The sequence below is a fragment of the Somniosus microcephalus genome, chromosome 2 (assembly GCF_052327205.1).
Source record: "Somniosus microcephalus isolate GS21.2 chromosome 2, FLI_Smic_1.0, whole genome shotgun sequence".
NCBI classification, from domain to species: Eukaryota; Metazoa; Chordata; class Chondrichthyes; order Squaliformes; family Somniosidae; genus Somniosus; species Somniosus microcephalus.
Genome location: NC_140988.1, coordinates 292,002,461 through 292,021,647, shown reverse-complemented (window position 1 = coordinate 292,021,647; position 19,187 = coordinate 292,002,461). Strand labels below are relative to the sequence as shown.

Here is a 19,187-nt window from a genome sequence, read left to right as displayed (position 1 = left end):
GGCAGTGACCAGCAGCGACCCCGGCTTTTAATGTGGGGTCGGGACAAGGATTCCTGCTCCTCCCGGCTCCATATTAAGGTAACTTTAATCTTTAACAAACTTACCATTTTGGTGGCAGCCTGCAGCGGTCCCTTTAAGGATTGCCTATTAGGGCGCATGTGAACCTGTTTTTCCTGAATGCCGACATTTGGAAAAGAAAATCAGGCGATGTGTATAATGGGCTACCCATTAGCTGCCACTCCATTATCACTCCGCCATAAAAATTAAAATTACTCCCATTGTTTTAAATTTATGTCAGAACATGATACAAATTTGCTGCATTGCTTATAAGTTCCAGATACCTAATCCACAGGCTTCAATGTATTAACCTCCATCTCTACATCTCCTGATCAGGTAACCAAATGATTAAATTTCTTCACCCAGAGAGTGGTGAACCTGTGGAATTCTCTGCCACAGAGGGCGGTGGAGGCCAGTTCATTAAATATATTCAAGAAGGAGTTAGATATATTTCATAAGGCTAAAGGGATCAAGGGATATGGAGAGAAGGCAGGAACAGGGTACTGAATTTGGATGATCAGCCATGATCTCATTGAATGGCGGAGCAGGCTCGAGGGGCCGAATGGCCTACTCCTGCTCCTATCTTCTATGTTTCTATGTTTCTAAATACACCCATCACATCCAGTTAATACAATACCAGCCAGCAGTTCCGTGTATTTTGGAAAAACTGTTTGTAAAAATTAGACAGAGCAAAGAGAAAATGCAATTAAATGAAAATGAAAGACAGTGAAAGCTAAGGAAAGATTAATTAAATAAGGAATTAAAGAAACAGGCGGCCGGGGCCAGGGATTTCTGATTCAACGCTCACCAGTCTGTGATTTTCCTCCTATTAAAGTGAATAAGCAGAAAATTGTAGCCACGTGAGTACAGAAGTGGAAATCTCTTCCCAAGATTATAAAAGAATGGCAAGGGGAGAAGACAGAAGAACGGAGTAACCAAGGAGATAATAAAAAGTCATAAGAAAAAAATTGCGGGGGGGTGCGGTTTCTACATGGTGCTAAAATCTAAATATTTATGTACCATTTCCACTGGAAATTTAAATGGCAATCAGCTGAAAATCTGTTATAATGCCCGCCTCTTTTGTGTTTTCAGGGGTCATTGGTTACTGGTCAACCAATGTTACTGCCACTGTTTCCTATTAGCTCCTATCTCTTAACTGTGGCATTAGGGATCTCCTTGCTAGATTTCAGGAAAGAGAATGGACCAACCAATAAACTGGTCCTGTCGGTGGTGCTATACACTTTTCCCTAGACTCCCAATCCCTGGAGATATTAGCTACATACATAGATACATAGAAGATAGGAGCAGGAGTAGGCCATTCGGCCCTTCGTGCCTGCTCCGCCATTCGATGAGATCATGGCTGATCCTTTAATTCAGTATCCCGTCCCCGCCTTCTCTCCGTAACCCTTAACCCCTTTTGCCCGTAGAAATATATCTAATTCCCTCTTAAATATATTTAATGAGCTGGCGTACACTGCCCTCTGTGGCAATGAGTTCCACAGGTTCACCACTCTCTGAGTGAAGAAATTCCCCCTCATCTCTGTCCTAAATGGTTTAGCCCTTATCCTTAAATTATGTCCTCTAGTTCTGTTCTCACCCGCCAAGGGAAACATTCCTTCTGCATCCAGTCTGTCTAGACCTGTCAGAATTTTATACACTTCTATGAGGTCCCCTCTCAATCTTCTAAACTCCAGTGTGTACATCCCTAAACTACATAGTCTCTCCTCATAGGTCATTCCCGCCATTCCTGGTATCAGCCTGGTGAATCGCCGCTGCACCCCCTCCATGGCAAGAACATCCTTCCTCAGATGAGGCGACCAAAACTGTACACAGTACTCGAGGTGTGGTCTCACCAGTGCCCTGTACAGCTGCAGCAAGGTATCCCTGTTCCTGTATTCTAACCCTTTTGCTATGAAGGCCAGCATACCGTTTGCCTTCTTGACCGCCTGTTGCACCTGCATGCTCGCCTTCAGTGACTGGTGTACAAGAACACCCAGGTCTCTCTGTACTTCCCCCTCTCCCAATCTATTGCCATTTAAATAATAATTTGCCCTCCCGTTCCTGCACCCAAGGTGGATAACTTCGCACTTGTCCACATTATAGTGCATCTGCCATTTATCCGCCCAATCGCCCAGTCTGTCCAAATCGCTCTGGAGCTTCCTGGTCTCTTCCTCTGAGCCCACCCCCCCTCCTAGTTTAGTGTCGTCTGCAAATTTGGAAATGCTGCATCCGACTCCCTGATCCAGGTCATTAATGTAAATTGTGAACAGCTGGGGGCCCAGGACAGATCCCTGTGGTACCCCACTTGTTACTGCCTGCCATTCAGAAAATGAGCCGTTTATTCCAACTCTCTGTTTTCTATCTGACAGCCAGTTCCCTATCCACGCCAAAACTTTCCCCTTTATCCCATGAGCCTCAATTTTCCATGCTAATCTTTTATGTGGGACCTTATCGAAGGCCTTTTGGAAGTCCAGGTACACCACATCTACTGGCTCTCCCCCATCTATTCTACCAGTTACTCCCTCAAAAAATTCCAATAGATTAGTCAAGCACGATTTACCCTTTGTAAATCCATGTTGACTCTGTCCTATCCTGTCCCCATTTGCTAAGTGCTCCGCTATTTCATCCTTAATGATGGACTCCAGCATTTTGCCCACAACTGATGTAAGGCTTACAGGTCTGTAATTACCTGCTTTTTCCCTACCCCCCTTTTTGAATAGTGGGGTAACGTTAGCTACCCTCCAATCCATCGGCACTGTTCCCGAGTCTAATGAATTCTGAAAAATCATCCTTAGTGCATCCGCTATCTCTAGGGCCACCTCCTTCAGTACCCTAGGATGCATGTTATCAGGCCCTGGGGATTTGTCCACCTTCAATCCCTTTAGCTTCCTTAACACCATATCCTTAGAGATATTGATTTGCGTCAGTTCCTCCTTTGCCAATGTCCCTATTTTTCCCGATATCCCAGGGAGGTTTTTTGTGTCTTCCTTCGTAAAGACTGACCCAAAGTATGCATTTAGTTGATCTGCCATTTCCTTATTTCCCATTATATATTCCCCCGTATCTGACTGCAATGGACCAACTTTGGTTTTCACCAGTCTTTTCCTTTTGATATATTTATAAAAGCTTTTGGAGTTAGTTTTTATATTTTCCGCCAGCTTGTTTTCGTAAGCTATTTTGCCCCTCTTGATCATGCCCTTTGCCCTCCTTTGCTCTATCTTAAACTGTTCCCAATCTTCCGCTCTGGCGCTTTTTTTGGCTATTTTATACGCCCTATCTTTGGATTTTATGCTGTCTCTAATTTCCCCTGTTATCCACGGTTGAGTCACCTTTTTAGATTTCCTTTTATGCCAGATTGGTATAAACAATTTTTGCAATTTTGTCATTCTATCTTTAAATGTTTGCCATTGTTTATCTACCTCCAGTCCTGAGGCAGACTAAAGCCAGATGCAGGCTACAGGTCAAATTGCTGTTCAAAAAATTGTAACCTTGGCTCACTGTAACCGCCATTGAGAGATGGGCCTAGAAGTTGCAGTAGGTCGGAAACCTGCCGGTGCCACTGCAGGCCGAAGTTAACGGCTGCCTGAAATCATAGTGCAGGCAGCACTGGTATTTTGGTGTTGCCTTCTAATTTAAATTAGCGCCGCGCTAAACCTGCCATGCAAGGCTGATTTTCCGGTGCTGCTCTCATCAGGAGGCCCAATGTAACGTGGTCATAGAGTACCTGAAGCAAATGCAACATTGGGCTGGATTTTACCAGCCCTGAGGAGGCGGGCTTGGAGGCGGGACTGCTGGCAAAATCAAAGAGAATGGGAGCGAATCCTGAACCCGCTCCCAACCCGCCTCCAAACAATCTTCCCAGGAGTCGGGTCCCTGATTAGCGCAGGGACCCGACTCCTAGCAGCGGGAAGAGGATTATAACCACTTAACTGCCTGTCGGCTGGTAATTAACATGCAGTTAAGAGGCTTTTTTCCCATTTTGAGACTTCTGCTGTGGGCTTCCTGATGTAGGGGAACCCCGCCAGAGTAAGTGAGGCATGCTGTGGGTCTGTTGTAATGTTTGTGTATAGATGACAGCTGCAGAAGTGGTGTGAAGGATCCAATGGGACACTGTGAGTATCAGAGGTAAGGAGATGTTGGGAAAGTCATTTTTAATGTGTTTAGATTTTTCTGTAGGTGACAAGCTTTGAAGTGTTTGTGTGGCCTCAACTCATTGAGAGAAGTGACAGATCGCTTCTGTAACCTCACCTGCAGCTGACATCTGTTTTATCCTAAGGAGAGAGTCATTGGAGAGCCGGGGTGAAAGGGCTCACCTTTGTATAATGATTGTCAGTGTTTGACAGTACTTCAAAGCTGTCAAACAGTGACAGATCAGCTGTCAAAAATAAATAGTACATGTCCCTTTAAGAAAACTGTCAGATGAAGCGTCATCAACTGATGTCATCTGACACCGGCTTTCCCTTAATTGGCCGGCAAGCCCACAGGGAGGGTTTAACAATGCCAATCAGGGGAAAATAGCGTCTGTGCGTCGGACATCACTGGGGGCGGGACTAGAACCCTGAAGGCAGCAATCCCGCCCCAATTTGCCTCTGCAGGTAAAATCCAGCCCATTGTCTTAAAGCAAGGCTATCAATTTAGAAAGCAGTGACAGTCCCTTAAAGCGGAACTGTCTTATCAAATGAGAAAAATAAAAATCATTTAAAAATAGGTTTTCAGGCTTTCAGCCCTTAGAGCTCAACTGCCTTCTGGAAAAAAATAGACATTAAAAATAATTCCCAAATGGCAGTCTTCAGCTGTTAAAGCTAACTGCCTTCCACATCTAAAAGAAAAGGTAAAAGTACTTCAGCACTAACACAAATGGCTCAGCAAGCCAAGGTAGGAGCACCCAGGGTCTCGCACACAGCACTTCAGCTTTGTGCAGGTGGTCAACACTGCAAGAGAGGTCCTCTACCCACAGGGGCCAGGAGGGCCTCCAGAAAGAATGATGTGGGACTAGATCACCGAGGCCATCACTGCCATCAGTGTCACCCCCACCACCTGGCTCCAGTGCCCAAAGAAGCTTCATGACCTCAGACCAGTGGTCAAGGTCAGTGAATGTATCTTCAAAAGCTGTCTCCTGCCAACTACATCACTAGCCTCACACATGCTCAATGCATGACTCCACCCCCCCCACCACCAAATCCAAATCACTCGCCTACCAACAATCTGTACCAAACCCGTGGCACACCTCCGAGCTTCACCTCACATCTTTGGAGGAGACGGTGTTGGCCATTCTTGGCAGGGGCATGTCTGAGCCCTTGGCCAGTGCAGGCTGAAAGGATACAAGATGCTGGATTCCTCATACGTTATCCTCCTTCTCACAGCCCACTTCCCCCTCATCCCACAATATCTTCTAATTTGCAAGGTGCGCATGATGCAAGCATCCACCTTTTGCTTTCCTGCCCTCCCCTCGCCACAACTCCACCCTTGTGCCTTCCTCATTTCACACACCCATGAAATCCAGCCTGCCCAGCCAGTGGGTGGCTAAGAAGAGGGAAAGGAGAGAAAGAAGAAGAAAAAGAAGAAGCAGCAACACCCTCACTCAATTTGACACTCCCAGTCACCAGCTCCTCGAGGTAATCCTGTAAGGCCATTTGCAGTGTCCCCCACTAAAAGTCAGCAGCCTTCCACCAGCCGTACTGCAGCTACTGGAGTAACACTGCGTGACATCAGTAGGATAGGCAAACACACACACAGGACAGTCGCTAAAGGAATGCACATGGATGATTAGTTGATTTCTTGATGTCATATTGGATGGATAAATGTATAAAGTTTGCTTTGTGGTGGCTTTTATTTCTGCATTGTGGCCAAGAGGATGCTTGATGGTCAATAACAGAGGAAAGGTAAAGTATGGGACAAATGCTGAAAGGGGAATTGGGGTTGTGGTCACTGGTACCGCAGGCGGATGGTTCCATCCCAGATATCCCAGCCAGAAAGGGACAGTTTGGGGTGCATCTTTCCTTGTGCTTCCTTTTCTTCTGCTTCTTCCTCTTCTGCATCTTCCTCTTCATCGACTTCCTCTTCGGCGAGTTCCTCTTCGGCTTCTTCCTCTTCTGAATAAAGGAGACTATGAAGATATGAGAGCGGAATTGAGTAGAGTGGATTGGGAAAATAGATTAAAGGGTAAGATGATACATGATCAGTGGTGTACATTTAAGGAGTTATTTTACAACTTCCAAAAAATATATATTCCACTGAGAAGAAAAGGGTGTAAAAGAAAAGACAGCCATCCGTGGCTAAGTAAAGAAATTAAGGATAGTATTCGAATAAAAACAAGGGCATATAAGGTAGCCAAATCTAGTGGGAGGATAGAGGATTGGGAAAACTTTAACAGACAGCAAAAAATAACAAAAAGATTGATTAAGAAAGGGTAGATAGATTATGAAAGTAAATTAACAAAAAATATAAAAACAGATAGTAAGAGTTTTTATAGTTATATAAAAAGAAAAAGGGTGGCTAAAGTAAATGTTGGTCCCTTAGAGGATGAGACCGGGAAATTAATGGTGGGAAATATGGAGATGGCAAAAGCATTGAATGAATATTTTATATCAGTCTTTACAGTAGAAGACACTAAGAATATCCCAACACTGGACAAACAGGGGGCTAAAGAGGGGGAGGAGCTAAACACGATCAAAATCACTAAGGAAGTGGTACTTGGTAAAATAATGGGACTCAAGGCGGATAAATCACCTTGACCTGATGGCTTACATCCTAGGGTCTTGAGGGAAGTGGCGGTAGGGATTGTCGATGCATTGGTAATAATTTTCCAAAACTCCCTGGACTCAGCAAAGGTCCCGGCAGACTGGAAAACTGCTAATGTAACACCCTTATTTAAAAAGGGCAGTAGACAGAAGGCTGGAAACTATAGATCGGTTAGCCTAACATCTGTGGTAGGTAAAATTTTGGAGTCCATTATGAAGGAGGCAGTAACAGGACATTTGGATAATCATAATTTAATAGGACAAAGTCAGCATCGTTTTATGAAGGGGAAGTCATGTTTGACAAATTTGCTGGAGTTCTTTGAGGAAGTAACATGTAGGGTGGATAAAGGGGAACCAGTGGACGTAGTGTATTTAGACTTCCAAAAGGCATTTGACAAGGTGCCACACAAAAGATTATTGCTTAAGATAAAAAATCACAGGATTGGGGGTAATATTCTGGCATGGATAGAGGATTGGCTATCTAACAGAAAGCAGAGAGTTGGGATAAATGGTTCATTCTCAGACTGGCAATCAGTAACTAGTGGTGTTCCGCAGGGGTCAGTGCTGGGTCCCCAACTCTTTACAATCTATATTAACGATTTGGAGGAGGGGACCGAGTGTAACATATCAAAGTTTGCAGATGATACTAAGATGGGAGGGAAAGTAGTGAGTGAGGAGGACATAAAAAACCTGCAAGAGGACATAGACAGGCTAAGTAAGTGGGCAGAGATTTGGCAGATGGAATACAATACTGGAAAGTGTGAGGTTATGCACTTTGGCAGGAAAAATCGAAGAGCAAGTTATTATCTTAATGGCAAGAAACTGGAAAGTACTGAAGTACAAAGGGATCTGGGGGTCCTGGTGCACGAAACTCAAAAGGTTAGTATGCAGGTGCAGCAAGTGATTAAGAAGGCCAATGGAATGTTGGCTTTCATTGCTAGGGGGATAGAATATAAAAATAGGGAGGTATTGCTTCAGTTGTACAAGGTATTGGTGAGACCGCACCTGGAATACTGCGTACGGTTTTGGTGTCCATACTTAAGAAAGGACATACTTGCTCTCGAGTCAGTACAAAGAAGGTTCACTCGGTTAATGCCGGGGATGAGGGGATGGACATATGAGGAGAGGTTGAGTAGATTGGGACTCTACTCATTGGAGTTCAGAAGAATGAGAGGCGATCTTATTGAAACATATAAGATTGTGAAGGGGTTAGATCGGGTGGATGCGGGGCGGATGTTCCCGATGATGGGTGAAACTAGAACTAGGGGGCATAGTCTTAGAATAAGGGGCTGCTCTTTCAAAATTGAGATGAGGAGGAACTACTTCACTCAGAGGGTGGTAGGTCCATGGAATATGCTGCCCCAAAAAGCTGTAGAAGCTACATCATTACATAAATTTAAAACAGAAATAGACAGTTTCCCAGAAGTAAAGGGAATTAAGGGTTACGGGGAGCGGGCAGGAATTTGGACATGAGTCTAGGTTCGGATCGGTCATGGCCCTGTGGGTAGCGGAGCGGGCCCAGGGGCCGTGTAGCCTGATCCTGCTCCTATTTCGTGTGTCTAATTCTGTTAGATTCAGGAGATGGTTCTGTGATAGTGGATTGGCGGTTAGGATCAGATCAGCCATGATCTTATTGAATGGCGGAGCAGGCTCGAGGGGCCGATTGGCCTACTCCTGCTCCTATTTCTTATGTTCTTATGTTCTTAGCACAGCACCTCATCTTTCGATTGGGCACTTTGCAGCGGACTCAACGTAGAGTTCAACAATTTCAGATAATAATCCCTGCCCCCATTTTTCATGCAGTATGATTTTGCCACTCCCATTTGCAACATTTTCACAGCATGTTCTTTCAATTCCTTCCTCCCCTCCTAACCCCCCCACCACTGTCTCGGCACCTGCTTAATATCTGTTACATTTCCAGCTTTTTCCAGTTCTGATGAAGGGTCCCAGACCTGAAACGTTAACCCTGTTTCTCTCTCCACGGATGCTGCCTGGCCTGCTGAGTATTTCCAGCATTTTCTATTGTTATTACACACACTGCATATTTCTAGGCCATGGAATCCTATCTCCAGTAGAGCACAGAGCTCAAGTTGTGCCTCTAATAAAATGTTTCTAATTAGTTTTAGCAGTAGTGACTCACTACATCAGCTAATAAGCAGTTTGAAATCATTTCCAAATTGGTTTACAGGTATATAAAGCATATTTTAGTTTACTGGTCAGTCCAGCAATTGCGTAATTAGCCAAAATGCTGGAATCTCTGGGTTTCTGTGGATATAATGGAAAAGTTGGAACTTTAACCACCTTGTCAATCAAGCATAAATCATTTAATTTCCCCGAATCTATTAAGAGTTATTTCCTCTCTCTGCTACACTGACGTGACTTAATCGGCTGGATTGAAACATCTTGCAGTTTTTGTTTGTTTTGTGACTAAAGGAACATAAATATAGAATTAACCTGTCCAGCTGTGTCCAATATGTCCAAATATGCAGGGTCATCATCGATTCGTACTTGGGTCTTGTATGCATCTTCTGCAGGGAGAGAAACATGAATTTATGCCACACTTAATCTGTTGTGTTTTGCAGCTCTTTTAACATTTTTTTTGCCATTGGTAAACCAGCATAAAGTGGTTTGTAACAATGGCCCAGAAATTCGGGTCGGGAGCTTCCCACGGGTGCAAGCCCCTGACCTGCACTTACCTTGTGCGCCGGCCGTTGAGCTGTGGGCCCGCGTGGAATTCCGATCCTGGGCCTGCTCCAGCTGCCGGCGAGCAGTGCTTGCGTATCCCAGGGGCGCAGTTAGTTTGATGCGGCCCCTGGGATCACGTGGGCCATAGGGAGCCAATCGGAGCAGGGAATGCTCCATTCATAAGATTGACAGGAGGATCTGTCAAAACTTATAAATGCTACGGGCCCCAAAACATCACTAAATCTTCAAATAAATTTTTAAAAAACATCACATTTTTAAAATAAACTCTAAATTACATGACATAACTATTTTAAACAATAATTTAAATTTTTGAAAATAATAATTTTATTTTGTAACGGGGCTAAAAATAAACTTACCTTGCTTTAAAGCATTTAAAAATAATAAACCTGTGGAAAAAATGTTTTAATTTTAATTAATTCACCACTTACCTTGTAAAAAGCAGGCTTTATGCCTGCTTTTTATATGTGTAAATTCTGCAGATTTACCCTCCCAGGAAAACCTGTAAAAAAAAACGAAGTTCGAGGCGCACGCGCAGCCTCTCCTGCGCACGCGTTCGAACTCTGAACCCCTTCTTTCAGGGGAACGGAAGTGCCAGTTTCCCATGCATGCGCAGTGCATGCAGGAAACCGGCACTTCCATTGGGCCTACGGGTGAGTACCCCGTGCGTACTCACCTGTGGAGACCCGAATTTCTGGGCCAATTTATTTTTCTTTTCTGGAACTGAACAACTCCAATGCTTAAAGGGGCATTCTTTTCATCAGGAAGTGAATTGACTCGCAAGATGAAAAATTAGTTCCCTTTTATTTGCAAGCTCATCATTTCATCACTTGTACACACCATAGAAAGAAAATACCTGCATTTATATAGCACCCAGTCACATCGTCAGGATGTCCCAAAGCATGTCACTATTAATGAGTTATTTTTGAAGTGAAGTCACTGTCTTTATGTCAGTAAACCCAGCAGTCAATTTGCCCAAAGCAAGGTCCCAGAAACGGCGAAGGAGATAAATGGCCAAATTGCATGGCCCCAATTTTAACCCAATCCACCCAGTGGGAATGGGGCAGGTGAGCAGTTAAAATTGTAAAAATGGACTCACTGCCCCGATGCCACCGAAAACTCATTGACTGCTAATTTTACTCTGCAGCCGAAAGAGACAATTGTCTCGGATCTGATGACATCATTTGGACCCCGATGAGAATTTAACTGAGTGGGTCAGAAGACCCACCCAGTGGTCAACCTGCTGAGTGAAACTTAGCAGGATTGGCTACACAAGCTGACTGACACGGCTGAAAGCTGAATTTAAAGGGGCACTCACCTGTAGGCACTCAGGTCATTCGGACCTGTGCGGCCTTGTGAGAAGTGCATTTCCAAGCCAGATCTGAGCTTCCTGTTTGCTTCTTTGTGATTCATTTTGTGTCTCATAATATAGTGATTGAGGACCAAATCCTTCATTAATTATTACCAGCTGATGATGAGGGTTTCTTTGTTGAATCTCCTTTGTTTCAGAGTCAATCCCTTGCTTCCCCTCTAGCATTGCTACTGATTACAACAATGAACTCATCTCCACGTTACCATTATAAAACCTCTGCCCTATTCTTGTATCCAATAGTCATTTGTCATCATCCAACTCGTTCTGGGGTATTGGAATATTGTGTTTCTTGCACCATGATCAAGATGACATATGTGTCTATTGTCTCTTCACCCCAAGCAAAGAAAACACTTTACCAAGTATTCTTTCATGATGATGGTGCCCCTTTCATTTCAGGCCTACATGGAGTTGTTTAGAGAACTATCTCCTCTCAGTGGAAATAATCTTTTTGTTGCTCCTCAACAAAAGGACGAGAAATTTTATAGCCTTTATAACTGCTGCAACTTCAGGGGCTAAGACAGATTGCTGTTATTTTGACCAGCGCCACGAGCAGACTAACCATCAAAACAAATTATTATTAAAGGCTATGAAACCGATTCACTCTGGTCCTTTAGGTCTTCCCAGCACTGCCTGCATTAATATTCTTTGCATGATCAAAGATTGAACACTGTGCTGTGTAAATTAGCATTGACTTTGCATTTATATCAGTCAGTAGCAACATTTATTTCTGGAACCATTCTGTAATTTGCTGCTATTTGTCTTCAGGAGACCAGTATCGATGGACAACCTTGCACGGTGCTCCAATTTCATGGTTTTCAGAAGATAGTATGCAAACAAAATGGACAGCTGCCACTGTTCTCAACTTTTTGAATCCTTGTGGCATAAATGGGTGCAATCCAATGATTGCCATACATAAAGCACACGAGCGCTCACAACGATGGTTGTTGGTCTCATTACGACAGTGACTGCTGCTTACTTGGGATAATGGGCTGCAAAAGCAAAAACACATAGCATTGTTCCCAGGATCTAATTTCATCATGCTGTGAAGGCCAGCACCTGTTTCATGCTGGAACCTGCTAGCAGAGACTGACAGCTCTTAGCCATACTTGGCAAAGGACGTGTTGCATTGAAACTCTTGTCGGAAATGAGGAGTGGAGTGTTCCCAAGTGATATACCTGGCAGAGGGGCTGTAACAAATGCAATAATTCAGCAATGTAGCTTTACTCTAGCAAATCTTTGCTACAATTACGGCGACAAATGAATAGGTTTTCCATTTTCTTTTTATATCGGAAATACCTTTATTGTGCATCAGGTGATTTGGTTTAAGGTGGTTGAATTCGGCTGAATTAGATTTAATTACAAAAATTAAAACTGTGATGATAATTTTAACCTTTTAAAATATTAATAGATGTAAAGTGTATGAATATCATTGGGCTAATCACTCATGGACAAAGTTCTACATGTGAAGCATTAAGTCACTTTTCTCCCTACAGAAGCTGACTGAACTGTTGCGTATTTCCAGCAGTTTTTGTTTTTATTTCAGATTTCCAACATTTGCCGTTTTCTTTCTTTTAATCTAATTATTATTGCGTGTACATAAAAAACCCTGGCCTAGAAATTTGGGCATGGGTGCTCGAATGGTGAGGCCTGAGAGGAATCTGATATTTAGCCTCGGGCCTCATTTCCAGACAGCAACAGGCAGCTCATCGGCAAAGCAGGATTGAAGATTGGGCCTCCGCTGCCATTGCAGGGGTCCTCGAGTAAATGAGGAAGGGGGGCAACTAGATTGGGAGGTGAGGCACTCGGGTCGGGAAGAGGGGATGGCAAATGGGTTGGGAAAGGGAGTGATCAGAACAGGAGTTAGTGGTGTACGGTGGGGGCGGGTGGTGGGGGGTGGGTAGAGGTGGCTGGTGCAGGAGGTAGTGACAGTGATCGGTGAACAATTGGAGGGGGTAATGTTGCTGATCAAGGTGGCTGGCAGCGGCCTGCATTCTTTGAATGTAGGGTCATGTAGATCACTGCTGCTCCTCCCAGCTCCACATTTAGATAAGCATATTTGTAAATATTAACCTGTTTGGTTGCAGCCTAACAGGTGGTTCCTTTAAGGGTTCCCAACCCTTCCGCTTTTGGCGGGAGCCTACCAGAATAGGCGATTGGCCTCCCAAGCACTGCTGCTGCTGATTTGGGAGAAACTGCTTGTATGAGCAGTTCGCACATGCGCAATACCTCGGCTGCCTTGACTTGCTACCAAACCATGGATGAACTCTGTTGGTCTCCTCACTATTCAGAACTCAAGCTTCATTGTCGGTTGTGAAGATGACGGCACTGGGGCCAATGAAAATTGCCTAGAAACTCCATGAGTCCTGAGAGAACATAAGAACATAAGAAACAGGAGCAGGAGTAGGCCAATCGGCCCCTCGAGCCTGCTCCGCCATTCAATAAGATCATGGCTGATCTGATCCTAACCGCCAATCTACTATCACAGAACCATCTCCTGAATCTAACAGAATTAGACACATGAAATAGGAGCAGGATCAGGCTACACAGCCCCTGGGCCCGCTCCGCTACCCACAGGGCCATGTCCGATCCGAACCTAGACTCATGTCCAAATTCCTGCCCGCTCCCCATAACCCTTAATTCCCTTTACTTCTAGGAAACTGTCTATTTCTGTTTTAAATTTATGTAATGATGTAGCTTCTACAGCTTTTTGGGGCAGCATATTCCATGGACCTACCACCCTCTGAGTGAAGTAGTTCCTCCTCATCTCAGTTTTGAAAGAGCAGCCCCTTATTCTAAGACTATGCCCCCTAGTTCTAGTTTCACCCATCATCGGGAACATCCTCCCCGCATCCACCCGATCTAACCCCTTCACAATCTGATATGTTTCAATAAGATCGCCTCTCATTCTTCTGAACTCCAATGAGTAGAGTCCCAATCTACTCAACCTCTCCTCATATGTCCATCCCCTCATCCCCGGCATTAACCGAGTGAACCTTCTTTGTACTGACTCGAGAGCAAGTATGTCCTTTCTTAAGTATGGACACCAAAACTGTATGCAGTATTCCAGGTGCGGTCTCACCAATACCTTGTACAACTGAAGCAATACCTCCCTATTTTTATATTCTATCCCCCTAGCAATGAAAGCCAACATTCCATTGGCCTTCTTAATCACTTGCTGCACCTGCATACTAACCTTTTGAGTTTCGTGCACCAGAACCCCCAGATCCCTTTGTACTTCAGTACTTTCCAGTTTCTTGCCATTAAGATAATAACTTGCTCTACGATTTTTCCTGCCAAAGTGCATAACCTCACACTTTCCAGTATTGTATTCCATCTGCCAAATCTCTGCCCACTTACTTAGCCTGTCTATGTCCCCTTGCAGGTTTTTTATGTCCTCCTCACTCACTACTTTCCCTCCCATCTTAGTATCATCTGCAAACTTTGATATGTTACACTCGGTCCCCTCCTCCAAATCGTTAATATAGATTGTAAAGAGTTGGGGACCCAGCACTGACCCCTGCGGAAAACCACTAGTTACTGATTGCCAGTCTGAGAATGAACCATTTATCCCAACTCTCTGCTTTCTGTTAGATAGCCAATCCTCTATCCATGCCAGAATATTACCCCCAATCCCGTGATTTTTTATCTTAAGCAATAATCTTTTGTGTGGCACCTTGTCAAATGACTTTTGGAAGTCAAAATACACTACGTCCACTGGTTCCCCTTTATCCACCCTATATGTTACTTCCTCAAAGAACTCCAGCAAATTTGTCAAACATGACTTCCCCTTCATAAAACGATGCTGACTTTGGCCTATTAAATTATGATTATCCAAATGTCCTGTTACTGTCTCCTTAATAATGGACTCCAAAGTTTTACCTACCACAGATGTTAGGCTAACCGGTCTATAGTTTCCAGCCTTCTGTCTACTGCCAAGGGTGTTACATTAGCAGTTTTCCAGTTTGCCGGGACCTTTGCCGAGTCCAGGGAGTTTTGGAAAATTATTACCAATGCATCCACAATCGCTACCACCACTTCCCTCAAGACCCTAGGATGTAAGCCATCAGGTCCAGGTGATTTATCCGCCTTGAGTCCCATTATTTTACCGAGTACCACTTCCTTAGTGATTTTGATCGTGTTTAGCTCCTTTCCCCCTATAGCCCCCTGTTTGTCCAGTGTTGGGATATTCTTAGTGTCTTCTACTGTAAAGACTGATACAAAATATTCATTCAGTGTTTTTGCCATCTCCATATTTCCCACCATTAATTTCCCGGTCTCATCCTCTAAGGGACCAACATTTATTTAGCCACCCTTTTTCTTTTTATATAACTATAAAAACTCTTACTATCTGTTTTTATATTTTTTGCTAATTTACTTTCATAATCTATCTTCCCTTTCTTAATCAATCTTTTTGTTATTTTTTGCTGTCTTTTAAAGTTTTCCCAATCCTCTATCCTCCCACTAGATTTGGCTACCTTATATGCCCTTGTTTTTAGTCGAATACTATCCTTAATTTCTTTACTTAGCCACGGATGGCTGTCTTTTCTTTTACACCCTTTTCTTCTCAGTGGAATATTTTTTTTTTGGAAGTTGTAAAATAACTCCTTAAATGTACACCACTGATCATGTATTGTCTTACCCTTTAATCTATTTTCCCAATCCACTCTACTCAATTCCGCTCTCATACCTTCATCGTCTCCTTTATTCAAGTTTAGCACGCTCGTTTGAGATCTAACCTTCTCACCCTCTAATTGAATATGGAATTCAACCATGTTATGGTCACTCCTTCCAAGGGGATCCTTTACTAGGACATTTTTAATTAATCCTGTCTCGTTACACAGGACCAGATCTAAGGTTGCTTGCCCCCTGGTCGGTTCAGTTACATACTGCTCAAGAAACCCATCCCTAATACACTCAATGAACTCACCCTCAAGGCAGCCCTGCCCAATTTGATTTGTCCAATTAATATGATAGTTAAAATCCCCCATAATTATAGATGTTCCCTTATTACAAGCCTGAACTATTTCCTGATTGATACTCCGTCCAACAGAGTTGCCACTGTTCGGAGGCCTATAGACTACGCCCACTAGTGTTTTTTTCCCCTTATTATTCCTTACCTCCACCCAAACTGTTTCATTATCCTGATCTTTTGACCCAATATCATTTCTCTGTATTACAGTGATTCCTTCCTTTATTAACATAGCCACCCCACCTCCCCTTCCTTTCTGCCTGTCCTTCCTGATCGTTAAATAACCTGGTATGTTTAATTCCCAGGCATTGTCACCCTGCAGCCATGTTTCTGTAATGGCCACAAGATCATACCCATATGTAGTTATTTGTGCCATTAACTCGTCTATTTTGTTACGAATGCTACGTGCATTCAGATAGAGAACTTTCAAAGATGTTTTGTGACACTTAGTTCCTGCTTTTGCCCTTTTTATTACTTTACCTTTTACTCCATACCTTCTGCCCCTTCCTGACATGCTCTGGTTTTTAATTTCCCCACTGCTACCTAAGTCTATGACCTTCTCTGTTGTCATTTTTATTATTTGCTCTCTAGGAACCTCCCCTCCACTAGTTAGTTTAAAGCCCTCTCTACAGCCCTAGTTATATGATCCACCAGGACTCTAGTCCCAGCACTGGCCAGGTGAAGCCCGTCCCAATGGAACAGCTCCCTCCTGCCCCAGTACTGGTGCCAGTGTCCCAGGAAGCAAAACCCATTTCTCCCACACCAATCTTTGAGCCACGCATTTAACTCTCTAATTTTATTTGTCCGAGCCAAATTTGCTCGTGGCTCAGGTAATAATCCAGAGATTATTACCCTTGAGGTTCTGTTTTTTAATTTGACCCCTAGCTGCTCATACTCCTTTAACAGAACCGGCTTCCTAGTCCTATCTACATCGTTTGTACCAACATTGACCACGACAACTGGATCCAGCCCCTCTCACTGCAAGTTTCTTTCTAGCCCAGAGGAGATGTCCTTAACCCTGGCACCGGGTAGGCAACACAGCCTTCGGGGCTCTCGCTCTCGGCTGCAGAGAACTCTATCTATCCCCCTAATAATACTATCCCCTACCACTACAACATTTCTATTTACTCCCCCCTCTTGAATGGCCCCCCGTTCCATGGTGCTGTGGCCAGGTTGCTCATCCTCCCTGCTGTCCCTGCTCCTGTCCCCACAGGGAGTAAGAACCTCGAACCTGTTGGACAAGAGCAAGGGCTGCAGCTCCTCCAGCTCTACCTCCTGGATCCCCGTACCTGCCTCACTCATAGTCACACCGTCCTGTCCCTGACCATGGGCTACATCTGAATTAATTAACTTCATAGGTGTGACCACCTCCTGATACAGAGTCCAGGTACTTCTCCCCCTCCCTGATGTGTCGCAGTGTCTGAAGCTCAGACTCCAGCTCATCAACACGGAGCTGGAGTTCCTGTAGCAGCAGACACTTGTCACAGACGTAATCACCGTGAGCCTCAATGGGGTACACCGGCTCCCACATCTCGCAACAGTAACACATCACCTGCTCCATTCTATGTAATTAATTAAATTTTTTGTTGTTAGTTATGGACACCCTCCGCCCGATTTTAGATGCTAGTTTCCCCTTTAATTAATTGGATTTAAATTAAATCAATCCCTCTGGTTACACCAGTTAAATGGTTTACCAACAGTCACTCTGCAGCAGAAAGGTCTTATTAACTACAACCCACAGAATTAAAGTTTGAAAAGAGCACCTAACAGCCCACTTACCCAAACTCACAGCACTCTTTGATGACTCGCACTCAGTGCTTGCTCGCACTAGGACTGGTCTTTTTATACTGTTTGTTTGTTTACAGCCAAATGAGTCACCCCTGCTGATTGGTTAGAAAACTGGTTTCCACTGCCTGCTGTGCCAATTTACTCCTACTGCAGTGTAACCTTGTTTTACTCTTCTTAACCCAACAGAATCCCAAATATTTAACTTGGGGAGGGAGAGAGAGACACACAAACTGGGGAGGGAGAGAGAGACACACAAACTGGGGAGGGAGAGTAAAGCACAAACCGGGGAGGGAAAGAGAGACACACAAACTGGGGAGGGAGAGAAAAGCACAAACTGACGCGAACTCAGCTATATATATAGGGACAGTGCACTAATGGAAATTAGAGTCATAGAGTCATAGAGTAATACAGCACGGATAGAGGCCCTTCGGCCCATCGTGTCCGCGCCGGCCATCAAGCCCTGTCTAATCTAATCCCATATTCCAGCATTTGGCCCGTAGCCTTGTATGCTATGGCATTTCAAGTGCACATCCAAATGCTTCTTAAATGTTGTGAGGGTTTCTGCCTCCACAACCCTTTCAGGCAGTGAGTTCCAGACTCCAACCACCCTCTGGGTGAAAAAGTTCTTTCTCAAATCCCCTCTAAACCTCCCGCCCTTTACCTTGAATCTATGCCCCCTAGTTATTGACCCCTCTACTAAGGGAAAAAGCTCCTCAGCATCCATCCTATCTATGCCCCTCATAATTTTGTACACCTCAATCATGTCCCCCCTCAGCCTCCTCAGCTCCAAGGAAAACAAACCCAACCTGCCCAGTCTCTCTTCATAGCTGAAGCGCTCCAGCCCTGGTAACATCCTGGTGAACCTCCTCTGCACCCTCTCTAACGCGATCACATCCTTCCTGTAGTGTGGCGACCAGAACTGCACACAATATTCCAGCTGTGGCCTAACCAGTGTTTTATACAGCTCCATCATAACCTCCTTGCTCTTATATTCAATGCCTCGGCTAATGAAGGCAAGTATCCCATATGCCTTTTTTACCACCTTATCCACCTGTTCCGCCGCCTTCAGGGATCTGTGTACTTGCACACCCAGATCCCTCTGACCCTCCGTCTTGCCTAGGGTCTTTCCATTCATTGTGTATTCCTTTGCCTTGTTATTCCCCCCAAAGTGCATCACCTCGCACTTTTCCGGGTTAAATTCCATTTGCCACTGTTCCGCCCATCTGACCAACCCATCTATATCGTCCTGCAGACTGAGGCTACCCTCCTCGCTATTTACCACCCTACCAATTTTTGTATCATCCGCGAACTTACTGATCATACCCTTTACATTCATATCCAAGTCATTAATGTAGACCACAAACAGCAAGGGACCCAGCACCGATCCCTGTGGTACCCCACTGGCCACAGGCTTCCAGTCACAAAAACAACCTTCGACCATCACCCTCTGCCTTCTGCCACTAAGCCAGTTTTGTATCCAATGTGCCAAGGCACCCTGGATTCCATGGGCTCTTACCTTCTTGACCAGTCTCCTGTGCGGGACTTTATCGAAGGCCTT

The 19,187-nt window shown here is 44.4% G+C and overlaps 1 protein-coding gene across 2 annotated transcripts in view; it reads right to left on the bottom strand.

The window, feature by feature from the left end:
• The window catches only part of LOC147123455 (GTP-binding protein Rit2-like), a 538,426-nt gene that overhangs the window by 330,771 nt on the left and 188,468 nt on the right, over positions 1 to 19,187 (bottom strand). For both annotated transcript variants that reach the window (XM_085973243.1, XM_085973234.1), the window contains exon 3: positions 9,252 to 9,325. In XM_085973243.1, the coding sequence (XP_085829369.1) occupies positions 9,252 to 9,325 (74 nt within the window). The remainder of the gene's footprint in view (positions 1 to 9,251; positions 9,326 to 19,187) is intronic.